The 27,867-nt window shown below is 40.9% G+C and overlaps 1 protein-coding gene across 1 annotated transcript; it reads right to left on the reverse strand.

Moving 5' to 3' along the window:
- Positions 1-16: 16 nt before the first annotated feature.
- LOC108106492 (transcription factor collier) lies at positions 17-27,867 on the reverse strand. Its single transcript, XM_017213582.2, is given in 12 exon segments — positions 17-1,426; positions 2,663-2,952; positions 3,018-3,165; positions 3,234-3,389; positions 3,392-3,514; positions 3,696-3,876; positions 3,951-4,032; positions 14,159-14,227; positions 15,945-16,018; positions 22,177-22,232; positions 22,292-22,509; positions 27,474-27,867. Coding segments are annotated over 12 exon segments (1,671 nt in total). The 5' UTR covers positions 27,659-27,867; the 3' UTR covers positions 17-1,337.

A 27,867-nucleotide genomic window follows, 5' to 3' on the forward strand; every position in this document is an offset into this window, starting at 1 on the left:
ATGGTTCCATGGTGTATTACGTTTATTTTAAATAAATTTTATTTAAATAACTTGTTAAGATTTACAAAACAGAGAGCGTTGCTAGATTGTTATTATAAATTATTGTATTGTAATTTACAAATCGATTTTGCGGCTAAGTTCTGCTGTTTATGCGGTTCTCTTATAGATATGCTTCACTATCGTATCGGCTGAGCTTCCCAGTTGCGAAGCTAACCATTTTCTTTTCGTTATTTTTTTAGATCTAGGAGTGCAAGCATACATTATAATACAATACGAATACAAATTACAGTAAAACTCCTACAAATCGAGCAATAAACAATAAACTTAAGCCTATATATATATATATATGTATATATATAGTATATGCACCCCCAGATATCATTTGCGTGTGTATGATTAGCTTAGATTCTAGTCAACAAATCGGTAGTTTATCAAACACTCTGACTTGAATAGCGAATCTATATATCTTATGATGATTTGGTGTTGATAGAGAGGGTATCGCTCAAAATGAATTTCGAATTGTGGATATGATGGATGTGGATTATACAAATATGTTGGAGTATGTGATGTGTATGTGGGTTATTAGGACTAAGTGCACGATATGTTTGCCAAAAGTTTGGTATAAATTTCTTTGTAATATTATGCTAGATATGCTGCAGATGTCACCTCGAATATGTGGCTTGTATATCTATGTAGGTATATAACATTTTGATTTCGGTTCTCTCAATTGGCAGAGTGTGTATATCCAAGACTTTTGGTTTTTTATTATTTTTTTTTTTTTTTGATATTAATCCAAGAAAGTATCGTATACAAGCATTTAGTTATGTCCAAAAGTTCGTTCAAATTGTATCTGTTTTGGTATATCTTGATTCGTATTAGTATTGATCGATCATCATGGGTATATAAATTGGTATAATTTCCTCTATTCACAGTTCCGATTATTAATTAGTTTTTATTTTTTGTTTTATTTTGGGATAGATATTTACAAAATGTCTTTAATCAAGCTATTTTTTTTAGAACTATATTTGCCCGATCTTAAGTTGTGGGTAGCATGATATGCCTTTTCCATTTTCATATGTTTTTTGTATTTACTTCGATATGGGTATTCTATGCGTATTCGTATAAATCTATTACCGAGGCGTAGTTAAATTAAATTAAAAAACACGGGGGGAGAATTCAATCAAAAAATGTACAACTATATCAATAGATCTTTTTGAATTTTGGAACCATTTTCTTTTGTTTATTGCACTTTCGAGCTTCTTGTGATTGGCGTGGTATCTTGGGGACTCGTAGGAGGGGATTTGGGGGCCTGCCAATAGCCTCATTTAGTAGTAATATTATTTGGTTGACGTCACCAGTTGGGTGCTATAGCCCTGTGTGTTGCAGGTGGGCAGGGCGAAGGGATTGAAACTCAGGCTGCTGACCCCTAGAAATAGATTAAAAGGAAAATAATTATAAAGGATTTTCTTTTAATAGGTTTTATAGGGTAAAGGGCTTTTAATTTATAGGGATTACAAGTTCAAGTAATGATATTTTTATATAAAATAAACACAAATTAATAAGCTTTAGTTTTTTTTTTACAAATATTAAGGGATCTTTAATCTTAGTAATAATAGAAATTATAAATACCGTTAATCGTGTGTTGTCTGTGGTGTTTTGTTGATGGTGGAAGTGTGTTTTGAATGCTCAGATTTGTTTTTGCTGCCCCTTTTCGTTCACACACCCATCCATCCACCCACCCATTCGGCATTTGTGGGCGTCCTTGCAGATTCGGATTGATAGATGGTGTCTGGCCATATGTGTGTGGGTGTGTGTGTGCTCGCTTTTGTGGGTGGATTTGTGGATGGTGTTTTGGGCGTGAAGCATTTAATTTCAACAAAATGTCGTTACTCTGCCCCGAAAATGTCCAGCTCATCCCAGGTCATCTTCCTCATCCTCATCCTCCGTTCAGCTCCTCCAGCTGGCATGGAAGTCATCGGGCAAACGCTTAAACGGCCGCCGCCGTGGCTGCTGACACGGCCGGATTGTGCCACGGCTGATGGGGATGTGGGTAGTGGTGGTGCGGGTGGGCTGTTGCCGCATGATGGTGCTGCACGAACGCCTGATGCCACGTCGACGACACGGCGGACACTGTTGGAATTAATGGCGAAAATGCACTTTGCTGAGCATACTTTGTTCACTTTGTTTGGGTTTCGTTGGGGAAAGGGGCGGGAAAACGGGGGGAAAATTCGGGGGGATATGGAGAGACGAGAGCGTTTTGCAGTTTATGTGGGGGCGGTATTCATGTGAGAGTTATACAAACATAAGCTAAAATCAACTAAAGATTTTAATAAAAATAAAGGAAATCTAAGGCAGAGATTCTAATGGTTGGATATGCTTTCTTAAGCAAGAGATGATGGGTAGCTGAGATCCTCATAGGTTTCTTGGATATTTGATGGGTTACAAAGAACTTGCTTTATAAAGTGAATTCCTATATCTTGACTATCTTTCATATTTAATCTCAAGAATAAGTCTAGTTTTAAAACTCTTTGTTTTTCCGAAAATTTGGTTTACTTAAGTTTTTTAAGTCTTCTGATCCTACTGAGAATTCCCGAAAGGTAGTCGGCCTATAAGATGGTTTTTCCCCCTCACCAACATTATAGCCAAGGATCCAAGAACTTACTTGACGTGGAGTTGAAGACGCTGCCGGGCGATGATGAGAGTGTGCCCATGTTGGGAGCAGGTGCATAACCATTTGCCGTGGCAGCCACTGCTGCACTCGCCGCCGTGGCCCCATACGATCCTCCCGAACTGTGCGGCGTCGAGGCACTGCTGCAGTAGCCACCACGTGGACTTACGCTACTCGACTGAGCCCGCTGGTAGTCATCTTCGGTCCATTGACCCGAACCATCCTGCACACTGACCGCCAATTGGCCGGCATATGAGTTAAAGCCCGTCGAGCCACCCGGAGATCTGCTATAACACGGGTTGGGTATTAGTTTTCCGTTGGCTAGTTAAGGTATTAGCGATGCTCTTACCTGGGCATGGAATACAGAGCTTCCACCAAATCAGCTGCCCGTTTGAGTATTATCTCCTTTTGCAGCTTCTCAGGATCGCCAGGATGCCGGGGAATGAGCTTCTGCAGGCGCTGGAAACCATAGTCGATTGTGGGTTCGTTGAGAGCTGCTTAAAGCGTTAACAAAAAGGTTAGATATGGAGACAAGTTAAGTAATTATGGAGCAGCGACCACTTACAGACATAGACAAAGCGACCGGGTGATCCCTTGCAGAACTGTTTACTCTTGTAGGATAGCGTCACCTCCACCACGCCGGGAATGTGTCTCGGTGGTGTTTGAACACGGATCGCATGCGAGGTGATCAGCTCACTCCAGACCAACATGGTCCCAAAACAACCTGCAGGCCATCAAAGAAGTTGTCGCCCACTATGATCACGGTGGCGCCACCGGTTGTCCAGCCTTCGCTGGGCGATATCGCCTTGATGCAGGGCGTGGCCACTGGCAGCGGTGGATAGAGACCTGTAAAATATATCCCAGAGATTGATGGGTTAGTTAAGTTTATCTCAAAGATGCTTTCGTTTCGGATATGCCAATTGCTACGAGAACAAAATTAAAAAGTGGTGTGGGGTTTTTGGGGGATTTCTTGGATCTACGTAAAACGAAAAAAATTGGTCGGAATAATTGGAATTTTGCTACGGACCATCGTAGGTACTGTCGGGCGCTAGGGGGTGACCGGAAATGGACAGGGATGTGTTGCCTGTACCTTCCGTGGTGTCCAGACGCTTGGCCCTCCGTCCGTGCTTCGAGTTGTTGTGCACGAACATGTTGTCGGAGATGGCCAAAAGTGGTCCATCCACAGCCACCTGCGTGGAAATAACCACCTAATCATAGGAATAACAAAAATCGTTAAACAGTTAATATGGATCGATGGAGAAGATTTAGCAGTTAAACTCACCTGAAAACGACGCATGTCCCGCGGGTTGCCGGCATTTTTCAGACAATTTTGATTGCACTTCAAGAAGAACTTGAGAAAGAAGCTGTAACGAGAGGAGGAATCGATTAATTAATGGAATGTTCAACTATACACTGAGAGAAAATCTTCACTAGCAGCAAGGAAATCCATAATTTATATTATTATGTAAGAATGTTATGATTTCTATGAGTTTTCATTTAATAACCATCACTTTTGCAGTTTCCCTTTGCAGAAAAAAGAAATCTACTTGCACCATAAATGGCCTTTAGAATCGCTTTTCCCATTGTGCTGGCAATTATCAATCAGTTTTGGATTTATGCCGCCTTCAATTAAGACTCTTTACGATGTTCGCCCATCCTCGGAGGCGACTTTACGAGCCGCTAATGACGGGTTGCGCCTTTTTGCAGCCACTTGTTCTTGTTTCGCTGCCTTTTCTGGACAGATGTTTGGCCCGGGGGCAATAGAGAGTGCCCCTTGCGATAAGTGGGTTGACAGCAGGCGAATGTCCTGCGGCCAGGATGTGATCCGGTTAGCACAAGCCCAAGCCCAAGCCCAAGCCTAACCAAGCCAATCCAATGGAAACTGACACCCGTGTGCGGTGCATTTAAATGCTGAAATACTTTTATGCATCCGCCGGCGACATGATATGGCCCTATCAGAAACCCCTGCCTACTGTTTTATTTGCAGGAATAATATTTCCCATTCGGATCAGCGGGAGGGCGGAAAAGCGGCGTTGTGCCGGCAATTTTCATCATATTTTTTCTTTTTTGTGTTGTTTCGCACTCGACAAATTGAACAAATTAGCAGGGAGCCGGCTCAGGAAGCTGGGAGGGTTGATCTCTGGCCAGCGGGTGGCATACGCATATGTCCCTGTTCGATGGGAGTGTCGCAAATTTTGTTCATATTTCTGACACTTTTTTTATATTTTGTATACTTGAGCTATAATTTAATGTTTAATGTTTTCTTTTTTTTTCAAGGGCTAAAGTAAATAGTTCATGCGAGTGAAATACTCTAGAAAAAGTATCCATAAATCATAACTTAGGCGATAAGACATTCAAGATATGCCAAAAGGCAATAATAATAATTTCTATTAAAACTGATAAAACGCAATGCCAGTGGCCAAAGTTTCCATTAAGCGCAACTTATTTGGATCGCAAAGTGTATAAAAATACTTATTTAACTTCAAGCATGGTTTTTATACCCTAACAAAGGGTATTTCTGGCTCTTTAAATTAGTTAGTCTGTTTAAGTACAAAAATGTTTCAAGTAGGTAGATGAAAAAGCAAAGATCTGGCTAGCATTTCAGGTTTTTCCGAAAAGATATTTCCAAAAATCTACTTAAACTCCCAAATTCTGCTAAAAAATTCCCAAAATATTTTATAGAATTTTTAGAAATAGTTAATATTTGATATAATCTCTAACTATAAGGGTATCCAAAATTTAACTTAGCTTCTATTTGTGTTTTATTAAGCTTTAAAGGCCAAGCGTGTTGCTTATCGAGAATGATTGTGAACTTGTTGGACTTCGCAATGGAAAAACAGATGTGAGTGGATGGATGTTATCCATTATGGGAAAAAAAGAGCATCAGAGCGGGCTCATCATCATCATTAACACATACACACACACACACACACACACCGACTGCCATCCCCCGAGAGTTGTGAGCCTCGTCCGTCGTGCGCTGTATCTGCCAGATACAATATCGAATTACAGTGGAAAAACTCACAGATGCAACTGCAGTTTGAAATTTGAATACGTATCGAGTGTATCCGAAGAGGAGTGGATCCTTGAGGGTAATAATTATTCCACTTGCCCGCTCGATGACTCCATCCCTGAGAGACACCGGAGCCGTCATCACTTCGAGGCCAGCCTGCATTTTTATGGCCAGCTAATTGACTTTCTCGGAAGCATCCTGCCTTCTCTCTGACTCGCTTGAATTACAATGTTTTCAAAATATCCTGACAGGACACATAAATTCACACAGCATCGCCCCTCCATTTGCATATGTCTTGTCGTTCTCCTTCAAGATGCTATTGCATTTAGTCTGAAGAAATCCAGCTGAAGTCCTGACCAAATCAAGGATTTTTCCTTGTGGAAATAAACCAACCACCCACATTGGGGGAACAATTATAAATTCCAGTCGCGTCCTGTCAATAAATCAAAGTGTCCCTGGTTTCTCAACGAAATTTCCAGGTTTTCAGCCAAACAAAGTTAGCTCTTTTGGCCTCTTCTTTGTCCTTTTGTTTTTGCCAGCAACGCGAAATTTTCATTTAATGAAAAGCTACGCATCATCAAATGTTCGCACATGACATTGGGGACACCAGCTCCGGGGGGAAGATCGAAAGATGGGCTCCATTGGCAGCTCGGGCACGTAGCGCCAACGAAGTGCATAATTGGTCATTCATATTTGGGAGAAGGAGCTCCGCGACTTGGCGGTGTTCTTCGATTGGACGGAGATTTGTTTTTCTTTTCTTTTCATGCCCAACTGGTTGGAAAGTCCTTAAATTTTGGTGCTCAAGTGGCTGTCAATTGGATGGGAGATGGAAAAGTTGCCTAAAATCGGTTTAAGAATAATGGGAAAATCGGAAACTAAGCTTAATTTTTTGTATTAACGGATTGAATTCATTTTAGCCAATAAACTTAAAATTTGTTAACTTATTTTTGGTATTCAATTCCTTAACTCATGATTTTCTTTACTCAAAACCTTTCCTAATCAAAGCCTTAACTTTAAACCCTAACTCTCAGCCATTATCCAGCCCATCTTGAGCACAGAAAATTGAAATAAATTTCTCGTATCTTTATCGAAAAAGTGAAAGTTTTTGGTGTTTATGGTTTTTGAGGCAACCTGGCCGATTAACTGTAAATTTGCGAGGCAGCAACAGTGCGAACAACAAATTGTGGCATTATCTTTGCATCGCCAAACAGCGCACAAATTTAATGATGAATTTTGAAAAGGACATAAATCGCTTTGCCTGTTTTCTTTGCCACCTCCTACACCCACCCAGACATCCAACCTTCCTACCATTCAGTTTTCCCTGCTGATATTATCTGGCAATGGCGTGAACAGGAGGTCGTGAGGAGCCGAAAGCGTTTTTGGCGCACGCCAAAACAACAACAACAAAAACAACAACAATTTCCCAACAACAAAACAGCTAAAGAGGAACGCCAGGTGAGAAGGAGCAACGCGTTGAGTGGGTGACAGGGCGAAGCCTTAAGGCCAACTTGTCTCTAATTTTTCACTAACGATAATATTCAAAAATTTTCAACTTTATTGTCGCATAAAACCGATGACTATGGGGCAATGACAACGAAGAAAAGTGGATGGGAGGCTTGAAAATAAATGCGAAAACTTACTTTCGCGCCATTTCTATGCCTTTTGGCATTTTCTTCAAGCGAAAAAGAAAATATACAGAAGAAGAAGAAGTAGAGAAAGAGAAGCGTCACGAAAACATGGCCGTCGACAAGGATGAAGTCACCATTTTGGCTTCTATTGTTGCTTGGTCCTTATTTATTTATGCTCTTTCTCGGCTTAACGCTCCACGCTTGGCAGAGTCAAACAGCCCAAGGATTCCGACTGCGATTCCTGCCCCCCTGCCCTCTGCCTTACAGCTTTATCTGAAGTTCATGGTTGCCTTTTCTTTTTGGTTTTTCCTACATCTTTGTTAGTCCTTTGTATTGTAATAGACTTTCGCCAAGGGGTGGGCTGAGAGCTGGGAGCTGGGTGCTGCGTGCCGTCGTCTGACGCTTATCCTTTTGGCCGGAAGAGAACTTGTTGAAAACACTTTCACTTTGTGCGTGGCGAGGCTTTCTCTCAGGAAAAACAGAGAGCGAAAGTGAGTGCAAGATACTTTTGAGTGGATCTTAAGAAGATGAGTGAGCTTTTGTTGAGTTCTGTTTCGGTTTCTATACATATAGCTATATATATATATATATATATATATATATATAATTTTTTGGGGTTGCTTTGGGACCGAAAGTCATGCCGCTGGGACCGGGGAAATACCTTCCGAATGGTCTTGTTTTCTTTTTTTGTTTGGGGGGAGCTGGCTCTGCTTGTTGTTCTTGGGATTTCTTCATCTCTAAACTGATTATTTTTGTACATACACACATACACACACAACACACACGCACACGCATGAAGGTTAGATATCAGACAACGATAAAAGTAGCTAGCATCAGACGGAGTTAGAATGGCCACAAAAAGATACAAACGTATCTACGTGTATGACCTTATCCCTTTTGCTCTCCACTGAACCATCAAATTATCGACCTCATTGAAATGCCCGAATTATGCCAACTATTTTCGCATGAGCTGGGTGTGTGTGTGCCAGAGTGTGTGGCAGAGTGTGTTGACTGTCAGTTAACGCTTTTAATGCCATTAATTATGCAACAGGGGTAAATGGCCAAGGAAATGGCTAACAGAATCGCACAGACAAACACCAACTAATAGATGAGTTTATCCCAAGATGATGATGAGCCCGAGACAAAGACAATGTGGCTATAGCTTACGATATGTGCATTTTTAATCCATAAGTTCTATTTCAATTATGCACATTAGACTTGGGCCTTGGTTAATTCATTGGGTTAACCACAGGGAATGGATTTCGCAGATTAAAGGGTTAATTGAGTTAGCAAAGTGTGAGGGGAATCCCTTCTTATTTAACTCTATTTTAGCACTATGAGATACAAGGCAACGTTTTTCAGCCATTTCAATGGCAAACTCTTGCTATCCATTATTTGAATTTTGACTTTTTATGATTTGATAAACTACATTTCCCAGGAGCAAACCTAAATTCAGCCTGGCTAAAATTCGAGTGCCAATTTAAAGTGTGGAAAAGTGCAAAGCTCTGGGAAATTTGCATTAATAATTCAATTTCAATAGACAGTCTACTACAAATATGCAAATGTGCTATGAACGTAGAGTTCTTCTTTGAAATGCAAAAATTCAATTTCAAATTTCACGAATTTTCCCCAGGAATCCATTGATTTACGAGGTGCAAATCAAATGCACTTCGCACACCTCAAATTCAAATTCAAATTCAAATTCAACCTCAAACTCAATTGTTTCCACTTCAAAGATAATCGTTAGAGTCTATCAATATCATAGCTCAAATTTCTCCCATTCTTTTTCATTTTTTTGTTTGTAGGGGAGAAATGTCTGCGATAAAAAGTCAGAAATATGCGTTGCTCTTCGTATCTTTATCGATAATTAACTGTTATGGTCTCTCACTCTACGGCTGTCTGCCTGGAGTGTCTGTCCAATATTTCATGGGCGTACTGTCGATTGCTGACCGCAAAATGCCGTCAAAATCGTCTCTTTTTTTTCTCTCTCTACACATTTTGTGTTTTTTTTTGCCTCGCTTTGAATATTTGAGCAGGCCAACTGGCAGCCAGGACTTCTTGTTTCCTCCCTACACCCAAACTCATGCCAAACACACGGAACACGACAACCAGTCCAGGTGGCTGGAATGCATTTAGAAAATTAAAAACTGTAGCCAACAACTAGCAGCAGTTTTGTCATCATTTTAAGCGCGAGTGAGGCGATTATCAAGGCATGCAATGAATGGCCCAAAACATTGGCTCACCTCACGCAGCACAGACAAGGTTGAGAAAATGAGAGTTCTAGGGGTGCTAGTAGGAGAAATAGGTAATTGTTAAGTCGTTCTGGTAACAATTGTTATTATATTAACATAATAGGTAAGCAATCTTAATGTTACTACTTCTGAATCAGATTTTTGGCGCCCAACGAGTGACCTAGGTAATTATTGAGTTTCCATGATTTCAGTTTTACAATCTTATAATCTTCTTAAAGATGTTTCCTAGCCATTAAAAATCTCTTTAAAATTTAAGTTTTTTTTAAACTTTTTCTTAAGCCATAAAAGTGACACCCCTTTCTGACCGCGTCTGTACAAGCCTTTCCCGCCCCTTTGGTTTTTGCATATTGGACACCACAAAATGTCAATTCTATTTGGGGGCGGGCCGTTTGTGGAGGGTAGTTGGCTGGGAGTTGGCACTTAGTTTATTTGGCGCTGCGGTGGACAAAACGCTGGCAAATATTGAAAATTGAAATAAAGCGAAGAAAACGCCAATGACGTAGATAAATGCAAGAGTGGCAAATTTTCGATTGTTAGCCTGAGAGCTTTTCTTTCTTTTGTTTTTAGTTTTTGTTTTCTGTTTGTTTTTCTTTGTTTTTACATTGAAAGCAATGTAAGAGTGCTGGTCGGGTAGTCACTTTTTTGATTGCCCCACAATTTACCCAAATTAAAAAGTCGAACGCGCTTCGGTTGTCACGCGATAACGATTTTAATGACCGCCGCCGATAACGATGCCAATTGCATGGCTGTCAGTGTAATTCAAGTCATTACGCATACGCCAGATGTGAATCGAAAAATGATATCCAACAAATGGAGCAACCAAGCAAAAGTAATACGCGAAATAAAAACCAAATAATAAAAAGAAAAAACAAACTAAAAAACAAGGTCCAATCCAAGATCGGTGGAAATGTGTGACAAAAACGTGGAACATGTCGCAGAAACAACAACACGAATACCTCACCAGCAATCACAACAACAATAACAACAACAACAAGCAGAAGGACAACCAGGACAACAACAGGAACAACAAGAACAACGACCGACCACCGCCGAAGTGAGCTTTAAATTCACTTAATTATGGAACACACACGAAGTGCATGCCAACAAACTTGGGAAAAAGCCGAGAACGGCAGCAACAGAGACAGAAACAGATTGCGTGGCAATCGATCTGGAGACAATGCGAGTGTCCACTGTCCTCGCAAATCATAAATAAAAAACTAAAAATGGGCTCCCCTTCTTCGAGAAAGAGAGAGCAAGAGTTTAACCGAGACTGAGACTGCGCGACTAAGCCCTCATCACCTGCATCAGGTAATTGCAAATCCCAAAGATCTATTCCACTGTGGTGTGAGGTTAAACAAATTTCGAAGCAAAGTTACATATTTTAGAGTGAACTATCTTTGAGAGTAACTAATGGGTTATAAGGGGTAATATATATCCTATATATATATGTAAATTTGTAATATCTTATATCTTTAATTAAGCCTTTGCCTTGCAACTAGGACTAAAAAGGACTAAAAACTCTTAAACAAGAAGCTTTATCTATCATTGGCTTTTAAAATTTAATATTTTATCTTTACTTTAACTACAAAATAACCACATAAAAACCTAGTTTACTAACACTTTCTCTTATAACTCACTTCCCACTACTCTTTGTTCCCTTTTTCGCCACCCCTTGACCCACTGTTCCTTAGCTCATTGTGTGCACAATTTCGGCATCTCCAAAGCCTCCTCTTGTGGCCAACTGCAGATCGGTTGCATGAATAACAGAAATTCATCAATAAAACATGTGCAGATCGCCGGCGAATGTGGCTAGTGACCAGTGGTTGGATATAGTGGCTACTTGCAGCTCTCACGGCACACGTCCGAACGTCAGTATCTGGCCGAAAAGAGAGAGATACTTGGTAGTTGGTAGCTGCTGCTGCTGCTGCTCCTGGTTGGTCTGGGCCCGAAACTGGTGTTGTTGTGCTGTTGCTGTTGTCATATCGTATCAGTTTTTGGCTTTCGTCAGCCACTTGGTAATGCAAGTCGCTGTCCCCTGGATCCCTGGATTTCCCCCCTTCACCCTTCTCATTTCGGAATTTTCAATCAGTTCCAATTGTTGCGCGCCGCTGACAAAGTTTCGCTTTGGATCGTTGTTTGGAGGGGGAGCTATGGCTGCTTGGCTTGAGTGGCAAAATGCGTTGGACCCCCGGGCAAGTTAGCGCTTTAGCTGGGGACTGCTACCCCGCCTCCTCCTCCTCCTCCTCCTTATCCTTTGCAAAGACGAAATTTAGTTGCGAACAGATAGATTATCCCGGAGTCTTTGTCTTCCCGCCGGCGGCATGATCTACTGGCATATCAATGAGCGGGTCGGATGGGCTGGATGGGTTGGCTCTGTTGGCCACCGACAGATCCATGCCGCCTTTTAAGCTGATTGGAGATGGAAGCTGCTAGCTGGTAGCTGGTAGCCAGGAGTGTTTTCAGCTGGTGATTGATATGCGCCCGAGTTGCAGGAATGGAATGCAATGCCGACAAAAGTTACAGCCCGCCTGACAAATGCGACATGTGGAGAGGAAGCTGGCGGGGATCACAGCTGTGGTGGTGAGCGTGTCACGATGGCTCAATAGGAGGAAATGTGAAAATCTTTTTATCTAAATATTGGATTTAGTAGATTAAAAGGTTAGAAAATGAAGAACTAGAAAGGATTCTTTAGTTTAAGTTGAAGATTTTTAAGGTTTCAAAAATGTAAAAAAAAAGACTTCACTTTCAGGCCAACTTCAGCAAGAGCCTTTCTAACTTTAAACACTTTTAAGGCCAACTCTATAAGCCAACTATCGCCCTTCTGCCTTTCCAACCCACACACGCTACCATCTCTAAATGGGATTAACCAATTGAATGTGTGAGCTGGAGGTTTGCCATCCCGGCTAACAAGGCAAATAAATAGAGAAGAAATGAATTAATAATCGTAAATATCAAGCGCAAAGTGTCGCGCCCGGGCACGTGGGGCAGAAAAAGAGTTGCGAGTCATGAGGAGTCGCCACCATGTGGTAATATCATCAGCTGGAGATCGGCAAAGTGTAACTGTTATTCCAACGGATGACATTCTGGAGCAGCAACAACACGCAGAGCAATTTTAACAAGATCATAAATGTGCAGCGAACGATCTGTGATCTTGCCGAGATCGTGTTTTTGTTGGTTTTTTTTTGTTTTGTTTTTGTGGCAACATCTATGTAGGTGCTGTGTGGCAAGAACTGGCTAAGATTTTGTTGTTTTGTTGCCACTTCAACCTCGATTTTTACCTCGGCCATTTCCTAATTTGCAAACTCAGGTGGGGGAGCCAGAACGGGGCAATCAATTAAATTTAATTATGACACCAATTATGGGCTGATTGTCAGTCTGGCTGCCGGCCAACCGGTTGCCACTTTAATAATAGAATCATTAAGAGGAGAGAGACAGAGAGAGATCTTTGTTTCGCAGAAAAAGGCAGCAGTCCTACAAATGGCGAATGCATCTGGAATTGGAGTTGGGAGTTGGGGATAGGCCGCATAGGCAAATACTTGGGGACACCACCCTTCGCCGGAGGTCTGGTTGAGGGTTTACGGGGAATCACACAGAGTACTGATTAACATCTGCATAAGGTGTGCCTCAATTTAATGGGGCCTGGGGACTACAAAATTGCTTAACAACTCAATGAGTTTGGATGGCAAGGAGATGTCCCAAGAAGGATCTGGTTAAAATGCTTTTAGATGGAAGGGGTTAGGAGAGGATTGGAGGAGGGTATGGTAGTTAATGACGCCTTAATCGCTCTGTAATTAGAAGGTTATAGCCAGAAATAGGTAGAAACTAAATATTTTAAAAATATTTATTAATTTCTTTTACATTTTTAATCCTTCTAAAAAACACTTCTCCCCTCAAGGCATTCCCATTACAATTTGGTTTCCTCTAATTTCCTGCACTCAAATAATATTTCCGAAGCCAATTAGAAAGGACACACTCCTCTAGAGAAAGGAGAACGAGAGAGGCCGCAAGGATGTGCACACAATTAGCATAATTCGACTGACACGCGACAGTTGAACGGAGGCGGTTGGAGGATTCCCCTCAGCGGGCTAGCTGGATTTTATATTCAGGGAGGGCGTGTCGGATTGCCGCGAACTCGTCTCAATTTACAATTTATGAAAATAGAATTTGCCTCTGCCATTTTGATGAATATTTTTGTGTGTGTTTTTTTTCTCTCTCAATGGACTCTCTCGCTTGCTCTCTGTGGGCCACCCAACTGCAGGTTCTGTTACATTTTGAGATCCTTCCCCTTCGCTTATAAAGGGTATATGCCACTCCACTGTTCGAGCTCTTTGCATGTCTGCCGCATCGTGTTTTATATTGCAGTTGATAATAATGCCAATAAATCAACGATACGCATACACAAGCCGCAGAACAGGCTGACAAAAATAAAAGAGAAAGAAAGACAGCCAGCGACGATGATGAAAAGCAGCTTAAAATGTCATCTTTTGTATGGCGGAGCAACAGGACGAGGTCCTGGACAGGCACATGGCTTGTGGTTGGGCAATGGGTGTTGTGGTAGTGGTTATATGGCAGAGGAGAATGAACTATGACTACTTACCGATCAATAATGACGGGGTCCGATGGCGTCTCGTTGCGGTTACCACAGCTCTTCTTATCACAGCAGCGGCTGAAAGATACAAAAAGTTTATTTTTTATTTAATTTAAGTTTGTTTGTTAGTTTAAAAGATAGTTTTAAGTGTTTTAGATTATGTTTCTTTTAATATTTAGTAATTAAGTTGGTAAAGTCTTAATATTGTTTTGGAGTTTTAGGGGTTAGGCAGGCGTATACTTGATTTTCTTCAGCAGGGAAAGAAAAACTTTCATTTTGGTTATAGAAATAATAGAAGAGTTTAAAGTTAATCTAAACTTTTGATATTTAAGTTGTGTTTTATGGGTTTTTAGGTAGAAACTCTTCAATCTTTATATGTAAAAGAATAGCTAATAGAACAATATTTAAATTAAAAAACAGACTAAAGAAATGTTTGATTATAAAAATGAAAGAAACTTCAAGATGAAAAGATAAAATAGATAACCTTATGGATTTTCCTAATATTTCCACCTCATTTCTCCTTTAGATACCTATTTATTAAACCCCAAAACTAACATTTAAAGAACTCCTCTTCAAAGTCACTTTAAATTCTCGTTTCTCCTCAAAAAGTATGTTAGCTATAGACCCAATTTTTGTTTTTAGAGGTCAGACATTTGTCATTGCTCTGCACTTATCCCTTATCTGCATCTATATACGCACTCATATATCTATATCGAGTTCAATGGCTGCGTAATTTTTCGACTGCACAGCCCCGGGGCTAGAAAAAATATAAAGAGGGGGTGGCGTGGGCGTACTGGGTGGTTGAGGGTCATCTGGGGGTGGTATTTTTTGGCTTGGACCCGGCTTTTTGGCATTTTTGGGTCTACGGTCTATGCTGGGCATATATAACATAAACATGGATGACTGAAATGGGCGCAAAGCCAAAACGATAAAGAAGACGTCGTCGTCGTTGTTGTTGTTTCTTTCTCTCTCTTTTACTCTCCCCTGGCCAACCTTCCTGTCTCCTTCTAATGGGGGAGTCTGCCAACCCCTGTGCTAGTGCGAGACTCTGTGCGTTGTCCCCTTGTTTTTGATAATGCTACGCAAACATAAAAACTGGGTGCCAATCCGAAATAATAAAAGATGGCCGGCCAGCAACAACAACCATAACAACAAGGATTCAGCGGTTTGGAAGGGGGAGGTGGGTGGCTGTGGCGGTGGCAGAGGTTTTCGCCGGCTAAAGCTGTGTAATTTTTTTTTTGTTTTTTGGCTTTCTTTTAGCTTTTTTGTGTGTGTGTGTGTGTGGCGTTTTTATTTTCTACGCAACCTTCAACTGTCAGAAAGCTGCTAGAAGGGTGAACAGCAGCCCATGGGGGTGGTGGGCTTTTGTGGGTGGCCATGGGGCGGCGCGGTAGTCCACCATTTATACGTTTCAGCTCGCGTGCGTTTGAGCGTGAAAATAAAACGAAGGACACTCTCCGCCCGGCCGGACGAAGCTTAAAAATCAACAAAATTAAAGCAGTCCACAAAGCTTGCTGGAAAAGCATAAGAAAATCCAGGGAAAATCACGGAAAAATATACAGGGAAAAAGGAAAAAAATAAAAAAAACAAATGAGAACTCAGGTCTCTATAATTTGAGTGGCTGAGATGGTTGGGAAAAAAGTAGAAAAAACGAAGCTCCTGGGAACCGGTTTTCCCAATGCCCGCGAGACTTGAGATTTTCGATTCGCAAATCAGTTAGTGAAAAGGTGTGGATTGCCTTGAGTTTGTTAGGGTAATAAAATGGTGATAGTATCACTCGATAAGAAGGACTCACCTGCACATCACCTCGTGCGTTAAGAGCACTCGACACATCTCGGGATTCTTGTCCTGACCCTCATATATGATGGCCTGAAAGTGGGAATAAGAATGTGAGATTAGATAAAAACATTACCTACTAGCAAACATACTAACTTAGTAACTATGACTTACTTACTAGCTAGAACCTTAACTACTTTCTATTCTAAACCCCCTCAGAAATAATCCTAAACTATAGTAAACCTAAAGATAAATCTAAAACCTCATCTTATTGATTTACCAACCTGCCATTACCACCTAAAATAAACCCAACATCACCCCGTTATTAACCCTCTGCTATCGACACCCGACTTGACCCCCAACCCTCAACCATTTTGACCCCCTGTAAACTATACTTTTTGGGCTAAGACAAACACACATAAATGCTAATTACAGAGTCCCGAAAACTTTTGGCCAGCAAATCGACATATGGGACACAATGCAAATATTGACAATGTCCACAATTTTTACCTCCGCATGAATAATATGCGAGTGGCATGCCCCTCGAACGGGGCGTCTCGTAGTATTTGTGTTTGCTCAGTGAAAATGCCACTCGAGCTGTCTATTTGTTTGTTGTTCTTCCTGTTGTTGTTGTGGTGGAAGTGTAGTGAGGCGTGTTTTTACGAGGGGGTGGGTGCTCTCTCTGTAACACATAGAATCGTGCCATGTGGAAGCAACCAGCAACCGCAAGTGCAACGTTAGACAATCTGCTGCAATTTCCTCCGCAAGCCTCTCTAACTGCCAAACAAATAGATAAACAAAGGGGATGAGGCGGGTGGTTTGGCAGATACAAAAAGGCGAATAGTTCTCTAATTTAAAAATGATTAAAGCGGGTGTCCTTTCACTCCAAACTCCAGCCCACTCCCCTGACCGTAATCCAACACTCATCCGGCGAATTAGTTGGCAAAAACACGGCATATGCGAGGGAGAGGTAGAGAGGGAGAAGCACCCGTTCTTGCCACGAAGGGTGAGAGGATCATTCATCAACTGACAGCGAGATACACGCAAAAGTAATAACAATAACCGAGTGAGGAAGCCAAAAACCTGAGCGCCGTGTTCATCCACCAAAAAGACAAAAAAAGTAAAAACAAAAACCAGGAGGAATCCCGCCACTTGCCGTCAAGGACGAGTGCTTCCTCTGACGTCACCGGCATATGTGCATTTGTTTCCTCTGCTTGGGCATCTAAAAACATCCTCAGGATGATGAGCTGCCCGAGAAGCTGTGCCCATCCAAATAGATAATCAGAAATTAATTTTAATGCAACCAGCAGTAGTCCTCCAGAAGCCAACCCTCTATCTCCTGACACCCCCTGCTGTTTTTGGCATTAGCTGGGCACATGTAAAATTATGATCATCCCTTATTATCCCGTTTGTCAGGTTAATAATTCCCTCGTTCCTCTAACGAAACCTGTAAAGGATCAGAACAGCTCTCGATGGCCCAGCTCAATGTCCAATATCTGCTGGATATCCAGCATTACGGTTCGAACTTTTCCACTCCGGACGGAGTGCAGCTAATTATAGGCCGGACAAGGTTGGGATGTCCTTTTTATCCCAATCTGGGGTAATGGATTTTCAATGTTTTTTCCTGAGCTAGAACATAAAGTTTGCTTGGGTTTTTTTTATGGTTCTTCTTGTATTTGTTACCTGTTTACTTTGGAATTTTTTGGGTGGGAAAGTAAGAAGGATATCCTGTAAGTTTAGTTTGTTAAAAAAAATGGGAAAATATAATCATAAATAATATAAAATATTTTGGGTTTCCTTACAGCCATGCTAATCAAAGTTCCACTCACTAACCGAAACTAAACCCACAAACTAACTTCCCTAAAGAGGCTGAAAAAACCGAAATCATCATCCATCATCCTTGCGGTGGAATGGCGAAACAAACAATTAGTTAGTATCTCGTACTCCTTGTTTTTTGTTGGCCCAAAGTCGGGAGTTGGGAGCTGGGAAATCCGAGGCTAAATGGCTCATCTAATAAAAAGAAAAAAAACCAACACGGCAAACTAAACGAAAGCCACTAAAACTGGAGTAAAAGCGTTTAAACTACGATTTATCAACAAAGGACAAAGAACAGGAGTTGGCCGGAGTCAGGAGTCGGGCAACGGCAGCAACAAGAAAAAATGTGCAAAAAAAAAGGCGAGTGATGAAGTGATGACAGGACAGGCAGGAAAAAGGACTCCACACGTAGAATGGGCAGTAAGGGATCCCAAACAGGATGAGCCGAGAGGCGGCTTTTAAATTTTAAACGATTTTCCATCAAAACGTTTTTTTTTCCAGCATTTTTGCAAATTGTTATTATAGCTTTTCGAATAAAATAAATCGACATTGGCTGCATTATTCACGAACTTGAATGTTGCATGTTGGATGTTGCATGCTGCATATTTAACGTGCCAAATAAAAATCTCGCCAAACAAGATAAATTATCGCGGACAAAAGAGTACGCGAGTGTAAAAAAAAAATTGTGTTTGTGAAAGGGCAACAGAATAAAACAATAAAAAATAAACAAATAAAAAAAAAACCTATAGAGGGTTGCTCTTAATTTATTAAAGCTTCATTTATCAGGACAACGCATAAATTGCCCAGGACGAAGAAAGGACAGCGAAATAAAGGTTAACGTTGCAAGGACTCGTGCATCCTCTGTTTTGTTTTTCTTTTATATGTTTCTGCATTTTTTTGAGGGGCAAGGAAAGGGAGAGAAACCTTTTTTTCGGTGACGCTTTCCCTGGTATTTGCATATTTTTAGGGGCGCAGGATAAGAATATGTAAGGCCAGGTTCTTGGGAAAATTAAAGGAAAAAAGGATGTTGTAGTATGGAAAAAATATATATCAATAAATTTTTAAGGTAATGACTTTGTAGTGAATTATTTATTGCTGATTATGTGAGACATAAAATCATATTTTTTACTTATTATGATATTAGAAGAATATATATTTTGCCTTTTTTGAGGTTAAGTTAAGTATAAACTCATTTTAAAACAGTTAACCCAAGAAAATATCTTAATTTACCTCCAGGAAATGCATTTATAATATTTAAATCCATAAACTCAAAACTTAAGATCGTTTTCACCCAGCTATCATAGGTCATCGTGTACACCTTTATAAAACCGAAGTAGTCCCTAGGGAGACGAAGGCATTTCAAAGAGGAAGCCGCGTGCATTACACACATTTCGCATAATGATGGCGATATCATTTTTTGTCCCTGCTTTCTCTTCCCCTCTCTCTCTCTTTCTCTTCATACCCGCTACCCATCTCTTTCGACCGCAGAAATGCACTTGCCGTGAAAGCATTTTTAATCGCATTGCGTGCGAAAGGGAGAGCCAGCATTTGGGGAAGGGCCATAAACAGGGGGAGAGTGCAAGCGGGACAGACAGAGGGAGCGCACATATGCAAATGTGGAGATTTTCGCGCAATCTGTTGAATTTATTGAGCGGCCGGCGGCGCCAACGACAGCAACAGCAACAGCAACAGCAACAACAATAACAATTTGCCATTAAGTGTACGCTGTACAATTTGTTAATAATCGAAAATGATTCTCTCTCTCGCGTTTGGCTTTTTAAGTGTTGACATACAAATTAATTTTATCGCTTAATTAACACGCACAGACGCGATTGTCTCTGCCTGCGGGTGTGAGTGTGATGGTTATAGAGTTCTTGTTTGAAACCGTTAGCGGTAACGGGTAACCGGTTGGTGGTTCCTTGGTATTAGTTAGCTTTGATTTTTGGATGCTTTTTTCTGCCACCACTTTATGTCTCCCGTTATCGCAGTGCATTAATCGCCCGTTATCTCCCCTTTCCCTCTAATGCCAGCCTATCTCCATCTCGCTTTTTGGTTTAGAATTTCGTTGCGCTTTTGTGCGTGTGTGCGAGTGTAGTAGTGTGAGTGTTTTTGTGCGTTTTAATCGCGATAAGTGCAATTTTGGCCAAAAACAGGGACAGAAAAAGGATTTCCCTATTGTTTTATGCCGGACCCGTAGCACTGCCCTGATGGAAAATGAAATATGATCGCCGAAATGAGGCGATTTTCCGTGGTTCCATCGTTAGCTCTCAAATTGCAATTGCGACGACGACGACGCCTCCCGGTTTTTCACCGTTATCTGATCGAATGTAATTATGATTATGACCATGATTTGCTGCATTTTGTCTGCAAAAAAAAAGGGGTGGTTGCAAGGGTTGCCCACTACGTGCCACGTGGACAACGCCGACAATTGTCCTGCCTACCGCCATCCTGTCATTTACGATTGCTTTCGCTTGTGCTTGGCTGAGTTTTTTGGCTGAGACAATTCCAACTTAATCGCATTCGGGTTGCCGCAGTTTCCAGTTTCAAACAAAAATGAAACACTGAAAATCCTCCACCCACTTAGATAACACTCGCTTATCCCCGCCTTACCTGTTACGCAATCCGATAACAAAAGCGACACGCGACAAACGAAATGTAAAATTCAAAAAACAACAAAACGAGGAAGCTAAATCTTTCTAATCCGATCAAATGATTGTTCTTTTCCCAGCTTGCGACACTTTTGGAAAATGGAAAACAAAAAAACAGAGAACCGGGTATCGTTGTGAGATTTTCTCAGGTTTAGGGGTAGGTCCATCAAAAATACATCACAAGTCAAGCGGAAATGGGCAATCGGAGGGGTATTGCAGGAGTGAGTCTGCATAGAAGGAAACTAACCAGGATAAATCGTGTTAGCCTTATGCAATCTGTTTAATTGGTTAGGAAAATAAAGAAAAGTGGTGCTATAGTTTGAGATGTCTTTTGGAAATATATAGTAAAACCTTCCAATGAGTTAGTTTAAGAAGAAGAACTGCTAAAAAACTTATTAAATAGTTTAAAAAAACAAAAACAACAACGCGTGACTGCAATAATTACTTAAAAATATTTGAGAAATTCAACAATTAGTATTTTTAGCCCTTTGGGATTGTCCAGGCACTTGGCCCGGATGTTCTAATTCCTCCTTGCAGACCCATTAAGCTGTTGTTAATTACTCATTTGTTTTATTAAAATAACTCTCTATGGCGCTATTCAATTTTCTCGATAAGCTTTAATTGCTTTAAAGAATTCCCATAAATAAAGGTCTTGAGCTCGATTCCTTATCAACAATGCCCAAAAATACTACAAAAAAAAAAAGAAGGAGAAAGAGAAACATTTTGAGGGAGGCCTTACTTATGTTTTTTTTCTTATTTTCTTTCGTCTTTTTTTTGGCAAATTCAATTGGTGGCTGGTCAAATATTTTTGCGATTAAATTGCATTCGCACAAATGGATTTGTCACCATAAAGTCGAAGAACGAAAGGGGGCGATGTCGCTGCTGCTGTCGATAATTTGTGGATAAATTTATTGCTGGCTCGTTTTTGTGTGATGCGAACGGGCTAAATGGGCAAGAAACGCCCACAAAAAAAAAAAGAAAAGAGTCGACGAGAAACTAGAGGGTTAATGGCTGAAGATATCGCAAGAAGCGTACAAGCGTCTATAAAAATTTGTCACTCGAGAAATTAATTGCCCTTGAAAAGGACCAAAAGGCAGGAGGCGACACGGCATTAGGCCCACAACGAGAAAAAAAAGCGGACATATGGTGCACCAGTCCAGGAGTCTTGCTTTCCCCCTTTCAGGACATGCACGCACCCACAACAAAGCGCATTAACAATGTTCGATCCCCGTGCGATTCTTTCGATTTTCTCTACTCTCGTTAGCCTTGGTCACACCCCTTTTGCTGGCAAAAGTGGGAAAAGTCAGGCGAATGAAGTGAAATGAACGTTTGACGACTCAATTTATTGGCCAAAGGACACACCAGGACACACTTAATTAGCCATGACAATCAATTTCGAATGCAACTTATGCTCGAATCAGCAAAACAAACAACGTGTACGAGGCAAATGCACGAAGGCAGAGTCAGTTGAGTGGAAGGAATTAGTTTTTCATAGACTGGCCAACTTTGAGCCTTTATTTGGTAGGGAGATGAAAAGTGAGATGAAAATTGGGAAGTTCTTTGTTTAATTTAAGTAGCAATTGATAGGTTAATTGCAAATTTTTAGAAGATTTTGAGTTGTTTTGGTAATTTTTAAGTCCTTACTTAGATTGCTTTGGGAATTTTGTAAAGGAAAGCTCTGAGTTTGGTCACTTATTTTTAACTTCTTTTAACCTCTTTGCCTTCCTTCAACTAATTTGAAAGTAGGATTTATTACTTAAATATAAAACTAAAATGTCAAAAACTCACCTGCTTGGTCACCGAATCGATGAGTCGCACGAATATGTCCTGCTCCTGGCGGGCTCCTAAAATCAAAAAAAAAACTTATAATCAAATCAAACTTCTCTCAATAATCCAAACTAACCATTGGCATAGAGCAACTGCAGCCTGTACTGGATGCCATTGTTCGTCTTGGTGGCATCCGACTCCGAGTCCTTCTCGATGAATCCAATGAAGGCAGTTCGCTCGATCTCGATGGGCTGGCCGGCTCGATCGTATAAGGCGATCACGAAGTGGAAGAAGTTCGACTTGCGTAAATTGCTGGGCGGCTGCTTTTCAAAGTGGGCGCGGCCAATGCCCAAACTGAAATAAAACAAAAAAGAGGATAAATTAGTGAAATGTTTTACTAGATGGGGAGACAGTAATTATGCCATTAGTTGGGTAAACATAGACTGGGCCTAAAGAGCCACTAATTGGCAGCGAGAGTCTAGTTTTGGTGGCCAGTTCTTGGGCTGGAATTAGGAACAACTCAATTACGCCACAAAGAGAGAGAGAGAGAGTAGCAGCTATGTGATGTGACAACTATCATTAAAAGCGCATAAGCAACTTCAACGTGACACAATAATCCTGATGTATGACAGTCCTTGTCCCGCCCTAAGCTACACTTGAAATAAATATGTGAAAATGCGTATTTGCGAGTAGTATGTGGGCCAAGCAGACAGTGGGCAATTATCGCAGGACACGTGGACACTGAGCTGCAGACGGTATAAAGGCTTGTCCTTGCCCCACCTCCAAGTCCATATGCTAAATGTCAGGAGCTCTTTACCCTCGCTGCTACCTCACTCTTTACTTCCTCCTGTCAGCGAACAATTACCGGACAATGTCGACCAGAAAGGACTAAGGTAGGGTCCTGTTTTTGCCCCCCTCCCCCTCACTCTCTCTCTCTCTCTCGCTCTCTCTCTCTCTCACTCCTGCATAACGAACAATTTAATTTAGAAAATGCTGATTTTATCAGATTTTTTTCTTTGTATTTGCGTTATTTTCTCTGTTCACTATTTATGTGCCCTGCTCCTGTTTGCACAGGCCATGAATGTCAAGGAGCCGCATGTCCTGGCCAACTGACTCGGGGGTCCTGCAATTATATACACATTTGCCAAAGGATAATGTCCGACTCGCACTGCACACCACAGCACAGCCATCAGCTAATGATAGAGCTATACCTCGCCCACTCCAAAGTCGGAAAATGCAATCGAATTGCGTCCTAGTTATTAAATAACTACTTTGGATAGATGGATACCCCAAAGGATTCCGGGGACAATTTTATCACTAGGTGTTGGGATTTGGTTTTGTAGTTTCTTAGCTTTGATCGGTTTTGATTGATTTTTTAGGAGGTGATAAGGGGAAAGGGTTTTAGAGGTAGTTAAAATGAGGTAGGGCTGGTTTTTGAAGGATTTTCAATGTTTAATGAGGGAAAACTAGTATTTGAAGGATGCACTCTCTCTCTCTTTTATAGCTTAAAACTTAGAAATTATTTGATTAAAAGTGAAAAACTTCTATGTAAGTCTTTAGATAAGGGAAAAATAGTAAGCTATAGTAGAGAGCATGAAAGTTTATTTAAGTACAAAAGACTTCAAAAACTCACTTTAATAGCCTCCTATTCAAAAATGTTCTACTCTATTAATCAATTTTTGACAATTAAAATCAATCTTAAAACTGAAAATTACATTTATAATAATCCAAAATGAAAGCTTAGGCTGCTCAATGTCCTTAAGAGCCTTAAAGTCAATCTGAATACGAGTTACCCAACGAAACAAACACACTTTGCGGTGCTAAAGTTGATTCACCCACAGGCTGATATCAAATTAAGAGGCAGCCCAAGAGAGGGGAAAAGCAGAAGAAGTTCAATGCGATTTTCACAGGCAGCAGTCACCTTTTGTGGGCAAATGGTAGTAGTAGGTATATGAAGAGGAGTAGGTTTGGTGGCACAACTGCGGTGCAGGTACGACATATAAATGCCAGACATGTTACATTCTGGTGAAAGGTTATTGTTATGGCCATGGAATGGAGTCGGGCAGAGTGTTCGAAAAGTGAGCAGCAAAATAATGCCGAGTATGGAGTACATCCTGGCAAATAAAAAACTTGTGCCAACCTCCTCTCCCCCGCTTTCCAGTTTTATTTTGTTGACTTTTCAACTCTGAATGGCTGGAAATTGTGGAAAATCGTTCGGCGGCAGTTTGCCAGCTCACTTTGTTTGCACTTGCCGCCAATTTGCAAGAGCCAGCTAACACAGGAAAAGCGAGAAAAAGGCGAAAAAAAAAGATAGAGAACATTTTTGTGGCCGTTTTGCTGTTGATTTTATTATGCCAACATTTAATTGTCGCAAATCGATGCCCAGGTGGCCTAAGGTGGGCTTGGTGGCTGTTATTGGTGGTCACGTTTAGTCTATTTCTGACCAGGCTGGCACGTGAAAAGCTGCTGCTTTCCACACACATAAGAGGGCCTTTAAAAATGGTGACTTTATTAGTCGCTGAATATAACCTGACTCCTCATTGTTTAAGGACACACTTTACGGGGGCATTTGTTGCAATCTAAGGTTGAAAGTTCCTGCTGCTGCTGCTGTTGCTGCTGCTTCTCCCTGGACAATCTTTGTTGAAATAAATTTTGGAATTTTCCTCTGATTTACGAGCAGCGACAAGAAGTACAACACATTCGGTGTGTGTTTGTGGTTTATGCACTTTGTTTTTCAGTACAACATTGTTTTCCATTCTGTTCCAGTTAGATGGAAAACTCGATAAGTGTTTAAATAAATGGTTTTGGATATACAACATATTGAACAATTATCGAGACCAATCGAGATTTATTTGTCGCAAAACTTGCTTACAAAATAATAATAAATCTGGGAAATTCAAATTGTAAATCAGAAAAGTTCAAATTAGATGTGGTTTGGTGGGTAGTTTTAAGGTGAAAAGAGATGGATGGGGGATTGAAAGTTTATTAAAAAGTTTTTTTTAGCAGATTTTAAATTGTTTGCTTATTAAGTTGGTGTAACTTTTGGTTTGCTAATTGGAGTTAAAGATGTTAATTTAGTGGCTTAAGAATTTTCTAACTGAGGAAAGCATAGAACTAACTTGAGCTAGAAAGTTATAAAAATATCTGCCCATGTAGGAAGTTTTTTGAAAATCTTAATGACATTTTTGAAGTCTTTAGGATGGTTTTACTTTTCAGTTAAATTATCAATTTATTAAGCAATTTTACTTGATTTTAAGCTCAATAAATCGTAAAACTTGTATTGTTTTATGGCATATTTTAAAAATTTTTGAAGTATTTTTTCATCAAAAAGAGAAATGTAAGAAAACTCCTATGGAAACTTTGGTGCTTCTTTACTTAATTGGCAACTATGAAGAAGTTCCTTTTAACAACTTCAAAGATTGTTAGGCAGAAAATACTATTTGTTAACACTACTTCTTCATCAGTTAATCAGTCTTACCAAGAAATCACACATAACTTTCAATACCACAAACTCTTGATTACTTTTAATACTTAAAAACACCTTTAAAATCTTATTTTAATCACCATCTTAATCCCCTTTCAGTAACATTACTTATTCCACTTTCTTTACCTCGTATCACAACGCATTGTCTTATTGCTTAATGTCTGATTGTGATTATGATCCTGATTGAGATTGTCCTGCCTGTGAATGTGATTATTTGTATTATGATGCGAATGCGGAAGCGAATGTGTATGTGAATGTGGGTGGGAATGCTGATTTGCCGCCGCTGAATGAACAAATCCCGCTGTCATTTCGCTCTCGCTTTCTGTTTGGGCAACTCGCGCACTTCTTCTCGGCGCGAACATCTCACGCCAGAAACATCTCAAACGCAACTAAACAAACATGGCCCAAGAAAAATAAAAGCTTTTCCACAAAGCAACCCTCTGGTTACGGGGGATTCCTTCCTTGAGTGGGGAGCATGGATAAAGAGAGCAGTTGATGTGGCGTTTGGCAAAGTCGATTCATTCAGATGAGGCGAAAGTGAAAGTCAAAGGAAAATAACATCCCTTTTTAGCTCAAAGTAGAAGCTCCCCTCGTAAAACCATTCCAAGCCTTAGAACCCAAAAAGTGCGTGAAGACAAATATTTTGAGTGAGATTTTCGAGTGAGTTTGGAATCTGAATGGACGGGGATTTTGTTTTGGGGTTCATCTTGGTCTGGCTGGAGATGGTGGTGGTGGGTGGTGGGTGGTTGGCGGCCATAAAAATCCTCCCGTTTCCCCCGGCAGACTGACTGACTTACTACGTTTTGGAATCGCTCCCCCAGGGGCCTTCATATATTGTTGGACACACGTTGCCGGCTTTGGCCAAAAGTAAACAAACGCACTTTTTTTTCTTTCTTTCACGGTCTTCCCTTTTTGGAGACTTCTTCTTTTTGTTTTGGATTTGAAGTGTGTGTGCGTGTGTGTGTGTGTGTGTTTGTTGCTGAAACATTGTTGCTGGCTTTTTGCCGTTGGTTTCTCTGGCTTGGAAATTGCCATTGGAGATTAGGGGAGAGATTAACAGAGATTATGGAGGGATTTTCATTGAGCCTTCTCTGTTACTTGTCAGCAATAAATGTTGATGGGGCCACACGTCGGACGCCAAATGATAGTAGGCATATGTGTCTTAGTAAGCTTGGGGGTGGCTTTGTTTTCTATTAAGGTGATTATTTTATAATCATTATATGAATATATTTAGAAAAGAGTAAAAAACGAAGGTAATTTTATGTAAGATTGTTACTAGTTCTGATTAATAATGTAATTATGGGAAAGGTTTACGTTCCTCTACTGTTTGTAATGCAGAATTTTGGATGCCATAAAAGTTGAGGTGAATTTTCGAGAGAATCATATAAAAATCTGCATAAACGAATCTGTTTTTTTTTAAACAAACAACTATTACCCCTTCCTAGCAGCTCAGAGAAGGTAATCCTCTTCGATTTCTAAAAAAAACTAGCCAAAATTAAGTAAAATCAGAATCCAATCACAAGTAACACCAACTTTTTACCATTTCAAGATTACTTTTAAGGAGGGTATGTTTTAAGAATCTCATGAATGCTAATGAACTTCTTGCCATCATAAATTATTTTTAAGACCTCCCTTCTTTCCATATTCCTCTAAGTTTATCCCTAATAAGTTTACAAGTTTTTCAGTTTAAAATAAACACTTAATCACTTAAAAGATCACTTTTTAAGGTCACTTCGGATCAGCCTTTGAAGCTTCATTCAACTGGCTTGCTAGCACTTGGTAACACTTGGTAGATCACTTTGGGGTCACATGGTTACCCATTCCCTTCACTTACTTGCTCTGGTCGACGACTGGCTGCATGGCCCACCGGCTGCCCAGCGGCTCTTCCTTCAGCGAGGTCATCGGTCCACGCGGCTGATTCATGTCGACCGCCGCAGAGGGTGGCAGGCCGAACATCAGACCGCCGGCAGATCGTGGACCGGAAACGGCACTGGGGTACAATTTCCGGCCCCACTCCATGCCCAGCTCCAGAGTGGGCCAGGGGGAGGCCGAGCTAAAGCCCGGCACCGGCTCCTCGGAACGCAGCTTGAAGCCGTCGGTGGTGAACGGGTGGGGATGAGGATGTGGATTTGGATGATGCGAATGCGAGTGCTGGTGGAGATCAGCGTACGCGGCTACGTCTCCTCCTAATCCTGCGCTAGAAATTGTGGCTGCCGTTTTGAAGGCTC

Source organism: Drosophila eugracilis, unplaced genomic scaffold, assembly GCF_018153835.1.
Source record: "Drosophila eugracilis isolate 14026-0451.02 unplaced genomic scaffold, ASM1815383v1 contig_81, whole genome shotgun sequence".
NCBI classification, from domain to species: domain Eukaryota; kingdom Metazoa; phylum Arthropoda; class Insecta; order Diptera; family Drosophilidae; genus Drosophila; species Drosophila eugracilis.